The following is a 19234-nucleotide window of genomic DNA, read 5'->3' on the forward strand; positions in this document are numbered from 1 at the left end:
TCTGGCTTGTGGTATTAGGTCCACATGTGTGAACCTTGGGTGAATCTGCAGCTCCTCCCATTGGACCTGTAGTTTTCAAACAGGCAATTTGCATTCCCTCCCCCCGACATTTGGCATTTTCTGCAGATATATTTATTTGTTGTGATTTGAGAGGGAATTACTACTGGCATCTAGTGGATAGAGACTAGGCATACTCCTTAACTTCTACATACGCAGGTCCGCCCACTTCCCAAGAGCAAAGAACTGTCTGAGGTCATGGTGCTAAGGTTGAGAAAACTGTCCTAGACTGTAAGCCCTGGATCAGAACCCAGGAAAGGGCACATTTCATGCTATTAAATAGACTGACTGGATATTCTCAGCCCTTTAATAGGTTTATCCCTAGATAGATGCAGAACCTTCCAGTCACCAGATACAAAAAGGCTCATTAGCCAGGCTCTTCTGACACCCCCCCCCCCTTGCTCTGCTCAACAGTGTATTTCAGTACATCTGCCTGCTCTGCACTCCACTCAGTCTCTGGTGAATCCTCTCACTGCCACACCTCTGGCCTACACCCCAGTTATTGCATGCATGAAAAATAAAATCTTTAAAAATACAAATTCAAAAAGATGTATGCACCCCTATGTTCACTGGAGTACTGCTCACAATAGTCAAGATATGGAAGCAACCTAAGTACCTGACAAAGAATAGAGAAAATGTGGTATTATATACACAATGGAATACTACTCAGCCATAGGAATCTTGCAATTTGATCAACATGAATGGAGTTGGGAGATTTGCAAAGTGAAATAAGTTGGTGGGAGAAAGACAATTACCATAAGACTTTACTCATTTGTGGAATATAAAGATATAAAATAAGTGAGCAAAACAAACTCTTCGAGGGATATAAAGAAATAAAGTAGGTGAATAACACAAACCCTTAGACTGACAATGGAATGGTGATTACCAGAGGGGAAGGAGGGGACAGATGGAAGGGACTGATTGGTGGTGGTGGAAGGTGATTAGACATTTGGTGATGAATGTGGTGTAATAAATACAGTTTCTAGGGTGAGAAACTATTCTCCTGAAACCTACATATTATTGTAAACTAATGTCCCTCAGGGGAAAAAGAATCATTTCAGTTTCCTGGTCTGTTAGATAAGTGGGTTGGTTGAAATCATTAAAAAAATATATTTAATTTATTTATGCACACAGAACTGTGGTACAGGCTAGAGGTTCAGGGGTGGTGTGCAGATTCACCAGAGACATAATGAGGAGCAGAACAGGCGGATTGACAAACTACACTGCTGAGGGGAGCAGGTGGGTCAGAAGTGTACTGTGCCATGTGGGTGAGCTCCCTGGCCGGGGATGGAACTCATGCTGAAGCTGCTGTGGTCGGCTTCACCGGTTCTGCGCTTTAACCTGTTGCACCACCAGGGAGGGCCCTGAAATCATTTCTAAGTCACTGTTTAACCAATAAAAACTTATATTTCTAAAAATATTTGTTTACCATAAATCAAACATTATACTTTCTAAATTGCTTTCGTTTAATGAGTATTTCTTTTATACCAAATTTGGCTGCACTCCATGGAAACCATTTTAGGCCAATTTGGTGGTCAAACAGTGTAGTGTTTTTTGTTGTGTTCTGCCATCATGTTCCAAGGAGGCCTCATAGATGTAGGACCATTACCTAACCATGTCAGCTTTCAGTCAGCAGGTTGGGGGATTTTCTTACCACTACAGTTTGTTAGAGCCATATTTTCAGGTTTCCCTGCTCAGAAAAAGAGGTGGGATGTAGTCAAACCAAGAAACTGATGACTATTAAAGACATTATAGGAGTTTCAAATATTGTAAAATAACCTTTTTTTAAAAACGAAAATTTCTAGTTTAGTGATAAAAGCTATGTGGCTACAGGAGTTACTTTGTATTTCCAAATTCACCTGGAGTAAGAATTAAAACTCAACCTTGTCCAGTGTCTGCCGAATCTTTGTTGTCTGCCCTAGTCATCCAGGAGATGGCACTGTTGCTTCAAAGGTATGACTTCCTTTGAGCCCAGTAAAAGAACTTGGGGGCAGAAAAACAAAAGTATTGCAATTAGAAGTTCGAAAGGAAGCATGAGAAAAGCCCGGCTCACTGACCTTTGGGAAGAAGGCCTAGAATTGTTTTCAGTCATCGTCTTCCTCAATCTCTCCCTTTAGGGGCAAATGTGAACTTGAAGACCAACAACCAGGATGAGGAGACGCCCCTCCACACAGCTGCCCACTTTGGTCTCTCGGAGCTGGTGGCCTTCTACGTGGAGCACGGAGCCATCGTGGACAGTGTGAATGCCCACATGGAGACTCCGCTCGCCATCGCCAGCTACTGGTCCCTTCGCTTTCAAGAGCAGGAGTATAGCAGGGAGCATCACCTCATCTGCCGCATCCTGCTCGACTACAAGGCCGAAGTCAATGCCCGGGATGACGACTTTAAATCTCCGCTCCATAAGGCCGCCTGGAACTGCGACCACGTGCTCATGCACATGATGCTGGAGGCAGGTGCAGAAGCCAACCTCATGGATATCAACGGCTGTGCCGCCATCCAGTATGTGTTGAAGGTCACCTCCGTGCGCCCGGCCGCCCAGCCTGAGATCTGCTACCAGCTGCTGCTGAACCATGGAGCTGCTCGAATATACCCTCCGCAGTTCCATAAGGTGAGGCTGGGCCCCAGGGGGCAAGTGAGCAGGTGTGTGTGTGTTGGGGATTGGGGGTGGTCGCCCGGCTGCAGGAGACTCAGGTGGAGCTTGGTGTGAAGGCTTCAGGTAACTTAAGCTTGCTTGAGGCTTGAGTCTTTGGGGGAGATCAGCTCTGGTTCTCTATCTGATTTCATTTATACACATAATCCTACCTCCTCCTTGTCCACTTTTTTTTGTAATTAACTATTTTTCTTACAGTGCTGTAATCCCCATAGTTTTCCTGCTATCATATCACCAATGAACTATCACCATATTGTCTGGTGTTCCTCTCTCCCTTGTTTTGCACCCCCTCCCGCATCCTCCTTATAGGGCTCAGGTTTTTGGTCAGCTTACTAGCCTGGGCTTTTTCTTGACCTTTTGTTTGTTTTCTCTACATTCCACATACTAGTGAGCTAGTCCAAGTTTGTTTGAAATCTGGCACTGAGAGGCAGGAAGGAGAAAAAGAATGGCAGTAATTTCCCATGTCTTGTATGAACATCATGGTTTGGCAATATCTTCCTGGAGGCCCTGAACGATCTTAGGGCTCTGAGTCAGCAGGAAGGTGAGCCATGCCAGACAGATATATACTCGCCATTGCTTGAGCAGAATGTCTGATGAATTGATGACAGAGACTGCTTAGGAATTGGTGTGGAGACAAAAAAAAAGGCCACTTGATTTTCCAGCATATTAAAGCCAACATTTATTAAGACTAATGGTTGTATTTATTAGATAATGAGTTGTACTTATGAAGCACATTATTATGGCATTTTGCACTTCCTAATTTGTTTCATTTCATTCTTATAATATTCTTATGAGGTCAGTAGTACTTCTCCCTAGTCTACAGAGAGAAAATTGAGGCCCAGAGTAATTAAGTAACTTGCCTGAGCTCAAACAGATGCCAGGATTCCACCTGGAGCACTTGGTGCTAGTGTTCTGGGGTCACCCTATAACAGTTATATCACACTGTACTACTTTTATTTTGAACATTACATTTAGATAATATCTAATGGACTAGCAGGGATATTATGATTAGCATATTATATAAACATATTATATGTTTATTGTTTTGATAAGATTTGGCATCTACCCTCAAGTAGTTTAGACTCTTGTGGGAGAGAGAAACACAGACTGTTTATTGTACTCCGGTTAATGGTGAATCACCATGGTAGAAGGATAAATGGCAGGGTGGGAGAAGAAAAGGTGATATTGCCAGGTGGATGACAGATTTGCATTAGGTTTATGATGGTAATTAATTTGGAAACTAAAATGCCTATTACTTTAAAATAAACTAATCAAATGACATCATACCTAGCATCCCACTCATGCTAAAAACTCAGTTAACAACAAGAGTTTCATGTATGAACTAATGTAGGGCCGCAGAAAGTAATTGACAAAAGTTTCACGATATTAACCACTGTCTATAGAAGTCCTGTCTATAGCATGAGGGTTAGGTGGAAGGAAAGAATTTAAGACGTTAAGGAGAGTACACTCAAGCTGGGTGAATTCCAGATGGACAACACAGAGAACATTCTGATACAGAGGTGAAGAGTTCAGAAATCTCTGTGATCTTAAGGGATTTTTCTCTTGGTTGTCATTATTTTAATGAAAGTTTGTTATTTCTCCTTAAAATTATATGTAGTATTCAGGATGTTATGGAACTTTACAAAAACTTTATGGAGAATTCCAGATGATTATGATGGCAAGGAATAAGATAATAAATAATAATGTTCCAGTAATGTCTTGTTGAATGCTAAGCTTCATATTGATTGTTTCCCTTTATTTTTATAATGGCAGGTGAGTGCTAACATTATCCTCATCTAGAAGATAATCAAGGAAATACTAAGGAAAATTAAGATATTTTCCATAAGATACATAAAGTGGTATTTAACAAATAATTTTTTATTTAACAAATAATTACTGAGCACTTACTGTGGGTGAGGCACTGTTCTAGGAACTAGAGATAGAGCAGTGGCCCAAACAAGACCTTCAAGGAAGATGCTGTCTAGTGGGAGGCAGGAAAAACAAACAAGCAAATAAACAACAAACAAATGTCTATGCTGTGATATGTTAGGCACCATAGAGAAAAAATGCAGCAAAGAAATGAACACAATGCCATTTTTTGTTGGTGTTTGGGTATGTGTAATTTTGCAAAGGCTGATCAGAGAAGAATAAAGTCGGAAAGGAGCAAATTGTGTGAATGCCTGGGGTGAAGGGGAGAGATTGTTCCAGGTGTAAGGAAAAGCTGATCCAAGGGATAAGATAGGCAAGGGATAAGTATGTTTGAGCTAGGAGTCCAGAGTGACTGGAGTGGAGTAAGAAATGGGAAGGAGAAGCATACATACACACGGAGGTTTGCATATCACTTATCTGTGCCTTTTGGGCCTTGACCATGTCCTAGGCTTTTATTCTGAGTGAGCAAGGACACCACAGAAGGATTTAGAATTGGGAAACCCAAGTCTGATGGATATTTCAAAGATACCCTTTTGAATGCCTTTGGAGAATAACACTGGGGGAGCCAAGGCATAATAATCTAGACAAAAGATGAGAGTGACTGACACCCTAGTGGAAATGATGAAGGTGGTGAGAAGTGGTCAGATTCACAGAAAATCCTGATGTGGGAGTCAGTGAGTTTTGCTGATGGATTATTTGTGGGCTGCGAGAAGAAGAGGGGAGTCAGATAACTTCAAGGATTTTTACCGAAGGAGGAAAAAACTGAGATGCTGTTTCCAAAGATAGGAGTGAGCAATACAGGAGCAGTGGGTTTAGAAGGGGAGATAGGCGTTTTGCTGTGCTTGAGGTGCGTACTGGTCACCTGAGTAGAATGGCCACATGGATTTGATGTAACAGTGCTGAGGGTTAAGAGTAGAGATAACTACTTGATAACTATGGGTCGGAGACCTGCCTTGGCCATTTGCTGATTGTATGATTTTTGAACAAGTCCCCAAATCTCTTTAATTTCCTTCTCTGATAAATGAACCTAGAGATATCAACTTTTCAGGATTATCTGAGGAGGAATGAGGATGGCATGTAAATCATTGAGGCAGCGTGGCACTCAACAAATTGTTTCCATTCCCACTCCTCCTGAAACGAAACTTCTCCATTGTAGGAGTATTCCTACTAGCCTGCTTAGTTGTCTTCATGAGCCTGGAAAGCAGGCAGACTAATCAATTAGATGTTTCAAGGGACACTGTCCACAGTTAGCTCCCTGTTTGGTTTGGTTTTGCTCCTCTGACTTCTCCAGTCTGGCCATAGGCTGAGGAGATTTAGGATAGAGTTAGTTACTAGTAGATGGCTGGCATCATAAACATTTTTGTTACTACCCAACAACTCTGTAAGAGAACTGGCCCCCTTCCAAAGGAAAACTAAAGAAAAACTTTCAATTTACTATGCAGATGCTTCATCATGATTTAGAACGACTACTCTACAGCCCCACTTTCCAAAGAGAAAGTCATCTTTACGTCAAGTAAATGACTGACTCATTTATCCAGAAGATAAAGTGATTCGTTCTCTGGTGGATGGGGAATTCAGTTTCCTTATTTACAAGGAACAAGGTCAGAGCTGAAGATGCTGTCTTCCAAATACAAAGCAAATTTGTAGAGGGTGTATTTCACTGAAAGCCAATGTATAAATTACATAAGGGGGGGGGGAAAGAATTATAGGGTTTGCGATTGCTTTCCAGGGTACAAAAGGACATTTGATTTTTTTTTTATTTCCGCATAATTCAGAAGGAAGTGACACCCCAGGGAGCCAGGATTGGGTTTTCTTGTAGGGCAAGCAAGACATTTTTCTAGGGGAGGGACAAGTATGTGAGGGTTGGGGGAGGTAAGGATGATTGCTGCCTTTGAACAATGCTGAATGTGAAACCCACGGTATAAACAAGATCTTTGATCATTAACTAGTTTTCTGTAACAAATAGATCAATATTAAGGTCAGAGAAAGCTTTAGGGTTTCACAGTGAAGTGACTTACAAGTAGCATTGAATATGAAAGATGGCAGGGAGATTTATCTTGACTTTTTTTTTTTTTAAGATTTATTTATTTATTTATGCATACAGAACTGAGGTACAGGCCAGAGGTGCAGGGGTGATGAGAGGCTTCACCAGAGACAGAGTGGGGAGCAGAACAGGCAAATCAATGAAGTACACTGCTGAGGGGAGCAGCGGGCGGGTTAGGCAAAGTATGCCATACCATGGGGTTACCTTCCCGGGGTGGGGATCTACCTTCCCGGGGTGGGGATCGGAGGATCGAACTCATGCTGAAGTAGCTTTCACTTCTTAGTGCTGTGCTTTAACCCACTGTACCACCAGGAAGGGCCCTATCTTGAATGTTTTTAAGTCTATGCTTTGAGGTGTGGTGTTATGAGGACTGTCTGAAAGTCTTTCCAGTTGCCACACCCATAAGAAAACACTTTTTTTTTTGTCCAGTTGTTTTGTGAAGGGAGAATGGAGGCACCACAGATTCACAGAAGGTGAATTTTTTTTTAAAGATTTAATTATTTATTCATATAGAACTGGGGTACAGGCCAGAGGTGCAGGGGCGGCGAGAGGCTTCACCAGAGACAGAGTGGGGAGCAGAGCAGGCAAATCTACGAAGTACACTGCTGAGGGGAGCAGCAGGCAGGTCAGGAGAGGTCTGCCGCGCCATGTGGATCTCCTGGGGCAGGCGGGGATTGAACTCATGCGGAAGTGGCTTAAGCTTCTTAGTGCTGCGCTTTAAGCCACTGCGCCACCAGGGAGGGCCAGAAGGTGAATTTTATTGAGCACCTTTTGTTTCCCGCTCCAGAAAAGAGGGAGTAGTAGTCTCTCCCTAGTCCATGTCAGTCCTTCTGTTACTGGGAATACGCCTGGGTTCTGCCACCTGTCACTACCAAAAAAAGCCAATAAGCAGAGACAGGAATTGACTGTAAGTGCTTGTATTTTTCAGATTGCTGGCCATTGATCTGTGAGACTGGTGGGTGTAGCACCCTGAAGACCTTCTGCCATCTCATTTAGAGCTGGCCTTCCTATAATGAGTTAAACAAAAAGTTAGTCATAAGCAAACAGCCCATCACAGATGAAGTTCTGGTTTACTATGTTCAGTCCTCAAAACTTGTTAATCAGCTTCTCAGTTAGCTTGACCTTGATACATTGGATAACGGCAGTCTCCAGCACTCATTTCAGGCATCATCGGGGCATGACTCTCCAATTCAAAAAAAGAGTTTTTTTTAATACTCTGGTTTCTCTTCAGATCGCATAAATCTTTCGCCTTTTTTTTTCCCGAAAAAAAGAGTTTTAGTTTAAAGAAAACAGATCATTGGTCATATCGTGCATACGTGCAGCTTATGGCATGTGTATGTGCAGAGTCCTGTATTAGTTATGGTGCCCTTCCCTTCCTCCCTAGCGCCATATCACTACTTCCTCATTTGATGGTCAAGTGAGCATTGATGGATGTTTTCAAGTTTATATTTTCTTGAGGGTTTTATTTTGTTGCTGACTGGTCAAATAATTACTGATGCCTGAAGAAGGCATGGCGAGCTCTCTTCATTCCGGAAGAAGCCCAACATACCAATGAATAGAACTGGGGAAGCTGCCGGGCTCAATTGGGCCTTTTCTCCAGAAAACTTAGTGTCAGATAAACTGCCAATGACAGTGAGCATTTTGGACTTTGTGAACTAACAATGCAGTTTAAGATCTACTTGAATTTATTTAACCCTAGTGAAAGGTAAAAATTACCTCCCAGTGAGATACGAAAGTGTACTAGGGATAAATTCAAGCACAAAAGTGTGAAGTTAGATTCCTACATTACTATGACTAAATTATGTTCTTATATTTACAACTTTGTTTCTGAGTGGGGCCTGGGAATGGAGTGGCTGAATAGGATACATGCTTGCTAAGTTAAACTGAATTTCAGAAAAAGAATTAAAGTCATTTTTAGTAGAAACAGGTCCCAAGCAATATTTGGGACACATTCACACTAAAAATTATGTCTTGTTTACCTGAAATTCAAATATAATCTGGCAATCTGTTTGCAAAACCTAACAACCCGAGTTGGGACATGTAGGTGATATGTTGCCACATCTCTTCTGTTTTTGTTTCTCTGTATTCTCACTTTTGTCTAGAATAGAGATGGAGGGAAAACCTGGGCTCATATTTCCTGTCTTGGGAATGTGGGCACCAATTCCTTACAAGCAGTTCTCACACACCAGATGCTGAAGGCAGGCACCAATCTCGTGGCTATGAGTGGCTGTGCAGCTTGTCCAGTACATATACTGGCCGCTCAGCCTGAGATCTGCTACCAGCTTCTATGGAAACATGGAGCCGCTTCTTCTTCTTTTTTTTTTTTTCAATCAATTAATTATATCATTCTTCATTTTGTGCATTTTTTCATCTCATTTTGTAATCCCCGTGGACTTCCCACCACAATTTCACCTGTGTGCCATCACCATAGTCCCGTGCATTCTTCTTCCCATCCCAGTTTGATGCCATTCCCCTTCCACCCTGTAAAATGTCTCTGGTTTAAAGTTGTTCGTTGTTTTTCATTTTTACTTTATTATAATTGCTTTCCCCACCCCCCCACCCCCGATCCCTTATGCTCCTATTATGAGTGAAACCGTCTGGTGTTTTTCTTTTTCTTTCTGGATTATTTCACCAAGTATGATCCCTTTCAGCTCCATCCATGTTGCTGCATAAGATGTGAGTTTATCTTTTTGACTGCTGAGTAATATTCCATTGTGTATATGTACCATATCCTTTTAATCCAGTATCTATTTTTTGGCATTTGGGTTGACTCCACATCTTCTCTATTGTAAGTACAGCAGCAATAAACATGGAGGTGCAGGTGTCCTTTTAAATCATTGTTTTTATGTCCTTTGGGTAGATATATAAGAGTGGGATTGCGTGGTCATATGGAAGCTCCATTTTTAATAGTCTGAGAAACCTCCACACAGCTTTCCATAGTGGTTGGACAAGTTTGCATTCCCACTAACAGTGTAGGAGAGTTCCTTTTTCTCCACATCCTTGTCAACATTTGTTGTTGCTAGTTGTTTTAATATGTGCCATTCCCACTGGTGTGAGATGATATCACATTGTGGTTTTAATTTGCATCTCCCTTATCAAGTGATGGTGAACTTTTTTTATATGCCTGTTGGCCGTCTGCATTTCCTCCTTGGAGAAGTGTCTCTTTAGCTCTTCTGCCCATTTTCTGATGGGGTTGTCCACTTTATTTTTGTTGAGTTTCATCAGCTCTTTGTATATCTTTGTGATCAGTCTTTTATCATAAGTATTGTGTGCAAAAATTTTATCCCAATCAGTGGGGTGTCCCTTTGTTTTGTGTAATGTCTCCTTTGCTATACAGAAGCTCTTTAACTTGATATAGTCCCAGCTGTTTATTTCCTACACTATCCTTGCTGTGGGCAATGTAACTTTAAAGATATTACTGAGGTGTATGTCATGTAGTGTTTCACCTACCTTTTCATCTAGATATTTTATGGTTTCGGGTCTTACGTTCTTCAATCCATTTCGAGTTGTATTTTGTATGATGTGAGGTAGTAATCTAGCTTCATTTTTTTTAGCACATAGCAACCCAGTTTTCCCAGCACCATTTGTTGAACAAACTTTCTTTGTTCAATTGCATATTCTTTGCTCCTTTGTCAAAGATTACCTTCCCATCAACTTTTGGATTTATATCTGGGTTTTCTATTCAAATCTACTAGTCTGTATGTTTTATTCTTGTTCCAGTACCATGCAGTTTTGATTATTATGACTTTGTAGTATAGCTTGAAGTCTGGGAGTGTGGTGCCTCCATTCTCTTTCATTTCAGTCAGGAAAGTCTTGACTAGTTGAGGCTTTTTGTGGTTCCATGTAAATCTCATCAATGTTTGTTCTACTTCTTTGAAGAGTGTCTTTGAGATTTTTAGTGGACTAGTGTTAAAGCTGTACATCACCTTTGGTAGGATGGCCATTTTAATGATGTTAATTTTCCCAATCCATGAGCAGGGGATGTCTTTCCATTACTTTGTGTCTTCTCTGCTTTTAAAAGACAAAACAGGCTCTCCCTGGTGGCACAGCGGGTTAAAGCACAGCACTGAGAATCTAAAGCCGCTTCTGCATGAGTTCGATTCCCGCCTGCCCCGGAGGTGACCACATGGTGTAGCAGACCGCTCCTGACCCGCCCGCTGCTCCCCTCAGCAGTGCACTTCGTCGATCTGCCTGTTCTGCTTCCCACTCTGTCTCTGGTGAAGCTTCTCGCCATCCCTGAGCCTCTTGCCTGTACCCCAGTTCTGTATGCACAAATAAATAAATCTTTAAAAAAAAAAGACAAAACAAAGTTATGGTGATAGAACTTATGAGAGGGGTGTCTCTGAAGTGAAAGGGGGTCAATGAGAAAGGGTTGTGACAGAACTTTCCAGAAAAATGTGACTGTTCTATGTCTTAACCAGGGTGATATTTACACAGTTGAACTCATCAAACTGTACTGTTAGAATCTGTGCATTTTACTCTGCATATATTTGAGCTTAATGAGTAAATAATTTAACCACTAATTTAAAAATTTCCTATGGTGTGGTTTGTGTGAGCATAGGAATTTTTAAAAATTGTTTAATATATTTATTATATCATTCTTCACTTTTTAAAAGATATATTTATTTATGCACACAAGAACTGGGGTATAGACCAGAGATATGAGTGGTGAGAGTATTCATCAGAGGCAGAGTAGGGAGCAGAACTTACAGATATACTGAGATACACTGCTGAGGGGAACATCAGGTGGGTTACCAGCCTTTTCAGCAAGACATAATCCTTCATTTTTGTACAGTGCATGGTTTCCCTGTGAAATTCCCACCACCGATTCACCTGTGCACCATCACCTGCACGCTTGTTTTTTTGAAGCACAGTTTACAATAGGTAAGCTATGGGAGCAACCCTGATGCCCAAAAACAGATGACTGGATTAAGGAAATACAGTGTATTTACACAATGGAATATTATTCAGCAATCAAAAAGAACAAGCTCCTACCCTTCGCAGCAACATGGATGGAGTTGGAAGGGATTATGCTCAGTGAAATAAGCCAGAAAGTAGGAGAAAGCATCTAATGGTCTCACTTATAGGAGGAATGTAAAGAAAACAAATAAGGATTAGAAAAAAAAAGTATAATAAAGTAAAAATTAAAATCATCAGGCAACTATAGGTCAGAGATATTTTTTAAAGGAGAAGGAGGGAGAAGAATCAGGACAGGAATTGGAAGAGCACAAGAACATAAGAATTTGAGTCTTGACTCCTACTTTCACATAAGAGATCTCAGTATGGAAGGTCTTTGATTTTAAATCTGTAAAATGGGCTAGTTATTGGATCAACTTCATAGGACTGTTCAGAGACTGGGCAAGCTAAATATGCAAAAATGTAATTAGTCTATGCCACTAATAAATCCTCAAAAATGGTGGCTATGTATTTTTTTCCTTCTTACTCTTACCTGCTTTAGACCTTTTTCCAAGCTTTAGACTTTTTCCATTATACCATTTAGAGTAGTATCATGTCTTTAAGCACCAGCCAGCACATTCTTGGATGGTGCACACACATCCAAATCTATCATTGGAGCATTTACCATGCACATTTTTTATTCATATGAGGTTACAACCTATGAAATACCTCCTATGTTTATCTGACCATCTCCAAATTAATATGTCCTTCCCACTTTCCTATGTCCATTGTTGACATCCCTATTTGTCCTTGATGTCAAGATTCAAAGTTGAGTTCTTTACTCCCTCTACTGGATTAGTCATTAAGCCCTACTGACTCTTTCTCATATCTTCAGTTCCTCTTCATTCTTGGACTTGCAGTAGTGCGGGCTGAGAGGCCTCTTCGAGCTCTGTTCAGCCTCCACAGTGCTCTCTGCCCTTGATATCCCATTTTCTCCTTCCTGCCTTTCCTCATGGTGCTCGAGGGACTCTTGATGATCTTTTATTTGTTCTCTTAGTATTTACTGACTTATATTGCTGTCTAACTCTTTGAAATATCTATGTCTTTTCGCCACTACTAGGTTATAAACTTAAAGACAAAAAAAAACAAAAAACAAAAACAATAGGCCATAAACTTCTCAGAATTGCTGTCATAGTTCCAAACACAGTATTCAATAGAGGTTTCAAATGGAATGACTTGATTGAACATGACCCTTTCTTGTCGAGAATATGTAATAGCTGGCCTTCCTAGTGACATAGAGGTTAAAGTTGCAGCACCATCAAGATATCACCAGCCACTGTGATACGAGTTCAATCCCCGACCAGGGAACTGACCCACATGGCACAGCAGAACTCTCCTGTCTCACCACTATTCCTCTTAGCAGTGTATTTCAACACCCCCCACCCCTCCACCTCTGGCCTACACCCAAGTTTTCTAAGCAAAAAGCCAATTTTTTCTTTAAGAGAAAAAGAGTAGGGCTTCCCTTGTGGTCTGGGGGTTAAGTATCAAGCCCTACCACCCCCAAGGCCTGAGTTTGATCTCCAGCCAGGGAGCTAACTTACATGGCATAACAGTCCTCTCCTATCTTACCTGCGGCTCCCTTTAGCAGTATATTTCAGTAGACCCACCCGTTCTGCTCCCCACTCTGTCTCTGAAGAATCCTGTCACCCCCTGCAATTCTGACCCACACCCTAGTTCCTGTATGCATAAACAAATAAATATTCCTTTAAAAAGGAATATGTAATAGCCTCTGATTGCTTTTCCCATCAATGCCAGGCTCCTGAGACTGTCAGCTAGCTCTGTCTTACCTGCTCTGATCTTTAGCTTTTCCCTAACATAGGCTTTTCTTTCAGAGTCTCTCTCTCTCTCATCCACCTACCTATACTCACACAACTGGGCATTAACATGATCATCTTTCTGTCTCAGTTTCACTGGAGATCCCAAGACATTAAATGGGTACCACCCCACATTGAAAATTTCACTGCTAGACCCATCCATGAAAACTTGTAAGGAGGGTGGGACAGATCAGTTTTGTGAACTTTTGCCCAACAACAATTGGTTGAGATTGAGATGGACTAGAAAAACAGGGAGAAAGTAGGAAAATAGGAAGAAACTACTTTCCCTTTGGAGAAAGTAATTCAAGTACAAAGGCATCCTTCCCTTTTGATGGTAAGGGTGCAGTGCTTCTTTCTAATCTGAGAAAGGGATTTATGAAAAGTAAGAAGAGAGCTTGATACATGTGCTCTGAAGTTTTAAGGGAAAATGGAACTGGTGTGTAAACTCATCATCAGAAAATTTAAAGGAGAATGTCAGTGGCTGCAGATGCTTATCTGGTGGCAATGGAAAGAAATTGATGAGGCTGGGAGTCCGGCATTCCTGAATCATGAGAGGACCTACCTATGTGCGGATTCCCCAGGACCAGTTGTGGGTCACAATGGAGAGCCAGCTCGGCCCACTTGTAATGAAAACAGGCCACACACTATGGATGTCCAGACATGGGCCATCTGCATTCCAGACTGCAATGGAGTGCAGAGAAAAAGTTGGAGGTGTTCTGGTGGATGCAGAAGTTGTGGAGGGGGTGAAAGCTATGGAGACCTATGTGAAGAAAGTCTACTGGGGGCTACTCACTGCAACACCCCATAAAACCTTCCCACAGAAGAAGAGTCTAGCACAGAAGGCACGGTGTCAAGTTAGCTTGGTACAAGCTGGCCAAGACCTTTGTTACCCCTCTCTTGCTCTCTCCCTTATATAGTCACAGAGAGGCAGGAGGAGAGACAGAGAAACACATGAGAAGTTTCCTTCATACCACACAATTCTTGCATTCTTTGACACCCAACTGCAAGCCCAATAATTTATTTCTGACACTAACTACCTAGAGCTACTGTCAAACTCCACAAGTTAAGGGCTTGGTTTAACAAGACCTCACTTCAGATGCCAGCTTCAGTTTGGGGTACCCAAACTGCCTGCAGTTTTTGCATGACTGACTTCAATTTTAAGGATTCCTGCAGCCCCTTCTTTGGGTTTAATAATTTGCTAAACAACTTATAGAACTTGAAAACACGTTACTTACTAGCTCTACTTTATTATAAAGGAAACAACTCAGGAACAGACAATTGGAAGAGATGCAGAGAGTGAGGCATGTGTGGGGTGGGGTGATTCAGAGCCCCAATGCCCACAAGGGTGTACACCTTTGATATGTTCACCAACTCAGAAGCTCCCCAAGCCCCATCGTTTAGAGCATTTTATAGAGGGTTCACTATGTAGGTTAGGCTGATGAAATCACTAACCGTTGGTGATTGAGTTCAGTCTCCATGCTGTGTCCCCTTCCTCAGGGATGGAGGGGGCAGAGTATGTCAAAGTTCAAACCCTCTCATCAAGGCTTGGTCTTTCTGGAAGTCACACATCTTGAAGATACACAGGTCTCTCTTAAGTCTCACTTCACTTGCATAAACCAGACATGGTTGAAAAAGGCTCATTATGAACAGCAAAAGTGTTCCAATTATTCAAGGAATTTCCAAGGGACTCAGGAATTCTTCAGTAGGAAGAGGGGACAAGGACCAAATGTTCATGTCACACCCATAATACCTTCCTGTCCCACTATAGCTTGAAGCTGACTGAACTATAGGAAAAAAGAAAGTTACTTTTGAGTTATTCAGTTATTCAATTAAAATGAGTAGTTTAAAGTACTGATTGAAATGACATTTTTCTTGTGTCTGGAATACCTACACAAATTATTATTCAAAATTAAATGGAAACAGATGTGGGTCCTACCTGTGTCATTATAAGTGGAAAAGAAGGATATCAAGGGAACAGTTATGAATGGTGTGGAGAAAGGGAATGAATAAAGCCTTAAGGCCTCTCCATGGTATAATTCTTAAAATTTTTTATTGTCTTAAAACACTGTTCATTTTTGTACAGTATTTGATTTCTCCCCTCATGCATAATCCCCATAATTCTCTCACCACCACCCTTGTGCTCGTCTTTCCTATTTTGACCTCTCTCCTCCCCATCCCCCTCCCCTACTTCATACCTCAGAACTGTGTTTTGTATATTTCTTACCCTTTGTTTGGTTTTGTTGTATTCCTCCTACAAGTGAGACCATCAGTATATTTCATTTTCCTTCTGACTTAACTTCAGTTAGCATAATCCCTTTCAGCACCATCCACGTTGCCACAGGTAGCACAAGTTTATCATTTTTTTATCATGTCAGTATAGCTTTTACCTTTGGTGATGCTCTACACACAGATGGGCCTGTACGTATACACGTGAAGGTGAGTTGCACGCATACAACTTACATCCTTTTGCCATGTAGGACTCCTCAACATGGAACTCTGCAAGAAACCTTTCCTGGTTAGCCTCAACTCACACAGCTCTCCCTCTTGGAATTTCTGGGTTTTTTCTTTGTTTTTGTTTTTTCACTTAAGCAGAGCAAGAACTTTATTGGGTTACAGGTGTTCTAAAGCACCGTCTTTCTGGGGCAAAGTCCCTTACTTTTTAAACCCTAAAGTCTAACAGAAGGATAAGAGCCAACTGTGTACACCTATTGGCCTGACTTGCCGGGTATGGGTTTTTGCTTCTTGTTCTCAAGGGAAGCCCCTCACCAGAACCCAAAATGTTTTGCTTTTGGAGTAATACTTAAATATCCCAAAATGTGTTACTTCATGAATACTGCATTATTGATGAGTCATATAGGACCTAAATTCATGGCAATGTTATCTAAAACTAAATCTTTGCCAACTGATGGAAATACTGTCTACCTTGACTCAACTTCTCATCAGTTTTGTTTTTTTTGAACAGATGAACAGTTGAACAGTGTGCAAATAAAGTAAAAAATTTCAAGTCATCCTTTATTTATTGGTGAAAATTGAGATACCAGTGAGTGAAATTTGGAAGTGGCATCAATCCTCTTCAGTTATTTTACTGGGAAGAAACTTTTTTTTTTTTTTTAATTTTCTTACATTATTGTTCACCTTTAGACAGTATTTGATTTCTCCTCTCAGTTGTAACCTCCACAAATCTCCCACCACCACATCACCCTGTGAACTGTCACCAGAGTCCCTTGTTCTCTTCCCTTCTGCTTTGACTCTTGTCTCACTCCCTCCCCAACTGTATGCCTCAGATCTATGGTCAGTTTGCTAGTTTGTCTTTTTCCTAACCTTTTGTTTGGTTTTCCTATATTCCACCTAATAGTAAAACCATCCAGTATTTTTCTTTTCCTTCTGACATATTTCACTGAGCATAAGCCCTTCCTATTGCACCCATGTTGCTGCAAATGACTTGAATTTGCCTTTAGCATTGCTGAATAGTATTCCATCACACACACACACACACACACACACACACACACACATCCTACGTCTTCTTGATCCAGTCATCTGTTTTTAGGCATTTAGGTTGTTTCCACCTAAATTAACTATTGTAAACAGTGCTGCAGTAAACATAGGCATGCAAGTAAAACCTTTCTTCAATTTTCATGTTGTTCTGTAGTTTGCTTTTACCTGATAGTCACCAGTAGATCTAAGTCTTAGGATACTGAAGTTTGACGTTTTGAAGATAAACTTTTCTGTCGAGCTGGAAGAGTTTCTCACATAGCTGGACATGTATTTTCTCAAAATTGCTTCAGTCAATGGTCTGAGCATGCCAGTAACTCAGCTTCCACCTTCTTTCTTAGCACCTTTATTTTCACGTGCTCCTAGATGTTGAAGGAAATTAGTTTGATTTTATTAATCTCCCCTTTCATCATAGAGGTCTGACAATTTATTTGGAAACTCAGAAGTGTGCGATTTGTTGAATGCATTTGGGGCTCTGATGAAGCTCATGTCCTTGTGTGTGGAATGAAGGAATCATATATGCATATTGAACACCTGAAACTCTGCTTCCTCTGCAGGTGATAGAAGCTTGCCATTCTTATCCCAAAGCAATTGAAGTTGTAGTCAATGCCTATGAACACATCAGATGGAACATAAAGTGGAGAAGAGCTATTCCTGATGATGACTTGGAGGTAGAGAATCAATTAACTATGGTTTCCACTTACTTCCAGTCTGCCATGGGAGTGCACTTTCTAATTTGAAAAATTGGTTTGGAGACTTTTTAAGCCCTATTCAAATGCATTGAGGCAAAATGCATACATGCACATTGCGTGTAGGAGAATAAATAGACTCATCAACTATATAGTGCTTGGAATTATCTCAGGGATTTCTCCACTGAAGGCAAGTTGGACAATGATATAACAGTGGCTGTTTTACTTTCTTCCCATCAATTTAAGTGAGTCAAATAATATTATTGGGGATTGCTCATGTAGCATTTTTGCCAGAAGATTAAAACACTTTATGGTGATGATTTCATGCACTTTTAACTGTCTTGAAGTCATCACTAGGCAGGAAACAGAATTATAAGCTTCTGAGGTGTGATTCATATCAAAAGCTATTGGTGAAACCGAGTTTTCATTCTCTTGTGGACTTTGCTGCCTTTGTAAACCTGCTTGTTTACAAGAAACCACTGTTCTTGGTTTCAGCAGTCACAGACTGTCCCCAGCATGTAGAGAGTTATCAGGCCCAGAATGCAAAGTCCACTGGGTTTGGAAGCCATTGGCTTAGGTGGCATCTTACTCTACTACTTATTAGCGATCTTATCATTAACGAGTTCCCTGACCTGCCTTAGTTTATTAATTAAATTATCCGAACATCTGGATATCACCAAGAACATTAACAAACATATCATAATATGATATATTAAAAATGATTTGGCAGTTTATAGGTGTGGTTTTATTTCATTTTCTAGGCTCTGAATTGTAGCATGGAGTATTATATCTCCTCCTTTTTCTTCACTTTACAGACCATTCCCTCACCTCCCCGTTATAGTTTCACATTTACATTTTGCTTGGCTATCAGAGACCCTAAAGACAACTGTTAAGTACAGATGTGGGATGAAATGCACTGTTGTTGCTGCCTGTTGACATGAACTGTGGAGCTGTTCTCACGTGACCCTGTCTCGCCTTCCTTTTCAGAGACACTGGGATTTTTACCACTCTCTCTTCACTGTGTGCAGTAACTCTCCAAGGACTCTCATGCATTTATCGCGATGTGCCATTCGAAGAACGTTGCACAACAGATGTCACAGAGTAATTCCTTTGCTTTCCCTCCCATTGTCATTGAAAAAGTACTTGCTTTTAGAGCCTGAGGGAATCATTTATTAAGCCTTATGAGACAGAAGTTCCCAGTCCTAGATATTTAAATGGACTCGCTTGGTAGACACAGTTTGCATAAATAAAATGGTACTTGGGTTGATTATAACACTTCAGGGATTTCAAAACACTTCATAAACACTATGTGGTTAATCCTGGGGTGAGGGGAAATAAACACATAAAGTTAAGGAATTCTCAAAGACAAGAATGTATCCTGAAGATACTGATATAATAATGATAACTAACATTTATAGTATTCTTGGTAGTGCCTGAGAGATTTTTGTAAAACTTTCCATGTATGAGCTCATTTGCAATGGGACCCAGGTTTTCTTACAACCAACCTCATCCTCTCCTTTCTCAGTAATACGTTTACATTACATTTCAGTGGGCAAAATAGCAGGCTTTTGTAACTGGCCTATTACTCTTTTGTGTCTCA

At 40.9% G+C, this 19234-nt stretch overlaps 1 protein-coding gene across 1 annotated transcript in view; it reads left to right on the forward strand.

The window, feature by feature from the left end:
• The window catches only part of ASB4 (ankyrin repeat and SOCS box containing 4), a 60445-nt gene extending 41635 nt beyond the window's left edge, over window positions 1–18810 (forward strand). The window contains exons 3-5 of the mRNA XM_004676703.2: window positions 2175–2665; window positions 17503–17616; window positions 18622–18810. Coding sequence (XP_004676760.1) covers window positions 2175–2665; window positions 17503–17616; window positions 18622–18810 — 794 coding nt within the window. The remainder of the gene's footprint in view (window positions 1–2174; window positions 2666–17502; window positions 17617–18621) is intronic.
• The last annotated feature ends 424 nt before the right edge of the window (window positions 18811–19234 follow it).

This window comes from Condylura cristata, unplaced genomic scaffold, assembly GCF_000260355.1.
Source record: "Condylura cristata isolate star-nosed mole 26May11 unplaced genomic scaffold, ConCri1.0 scaffold00005, whole genome shotgun sequence".
Lineage (NCBI taxonomy): Eukaryota > Metazoa > Chordata > Mammalia > Eulipotyphla > Talpidae > Condylura > Condylura cristata.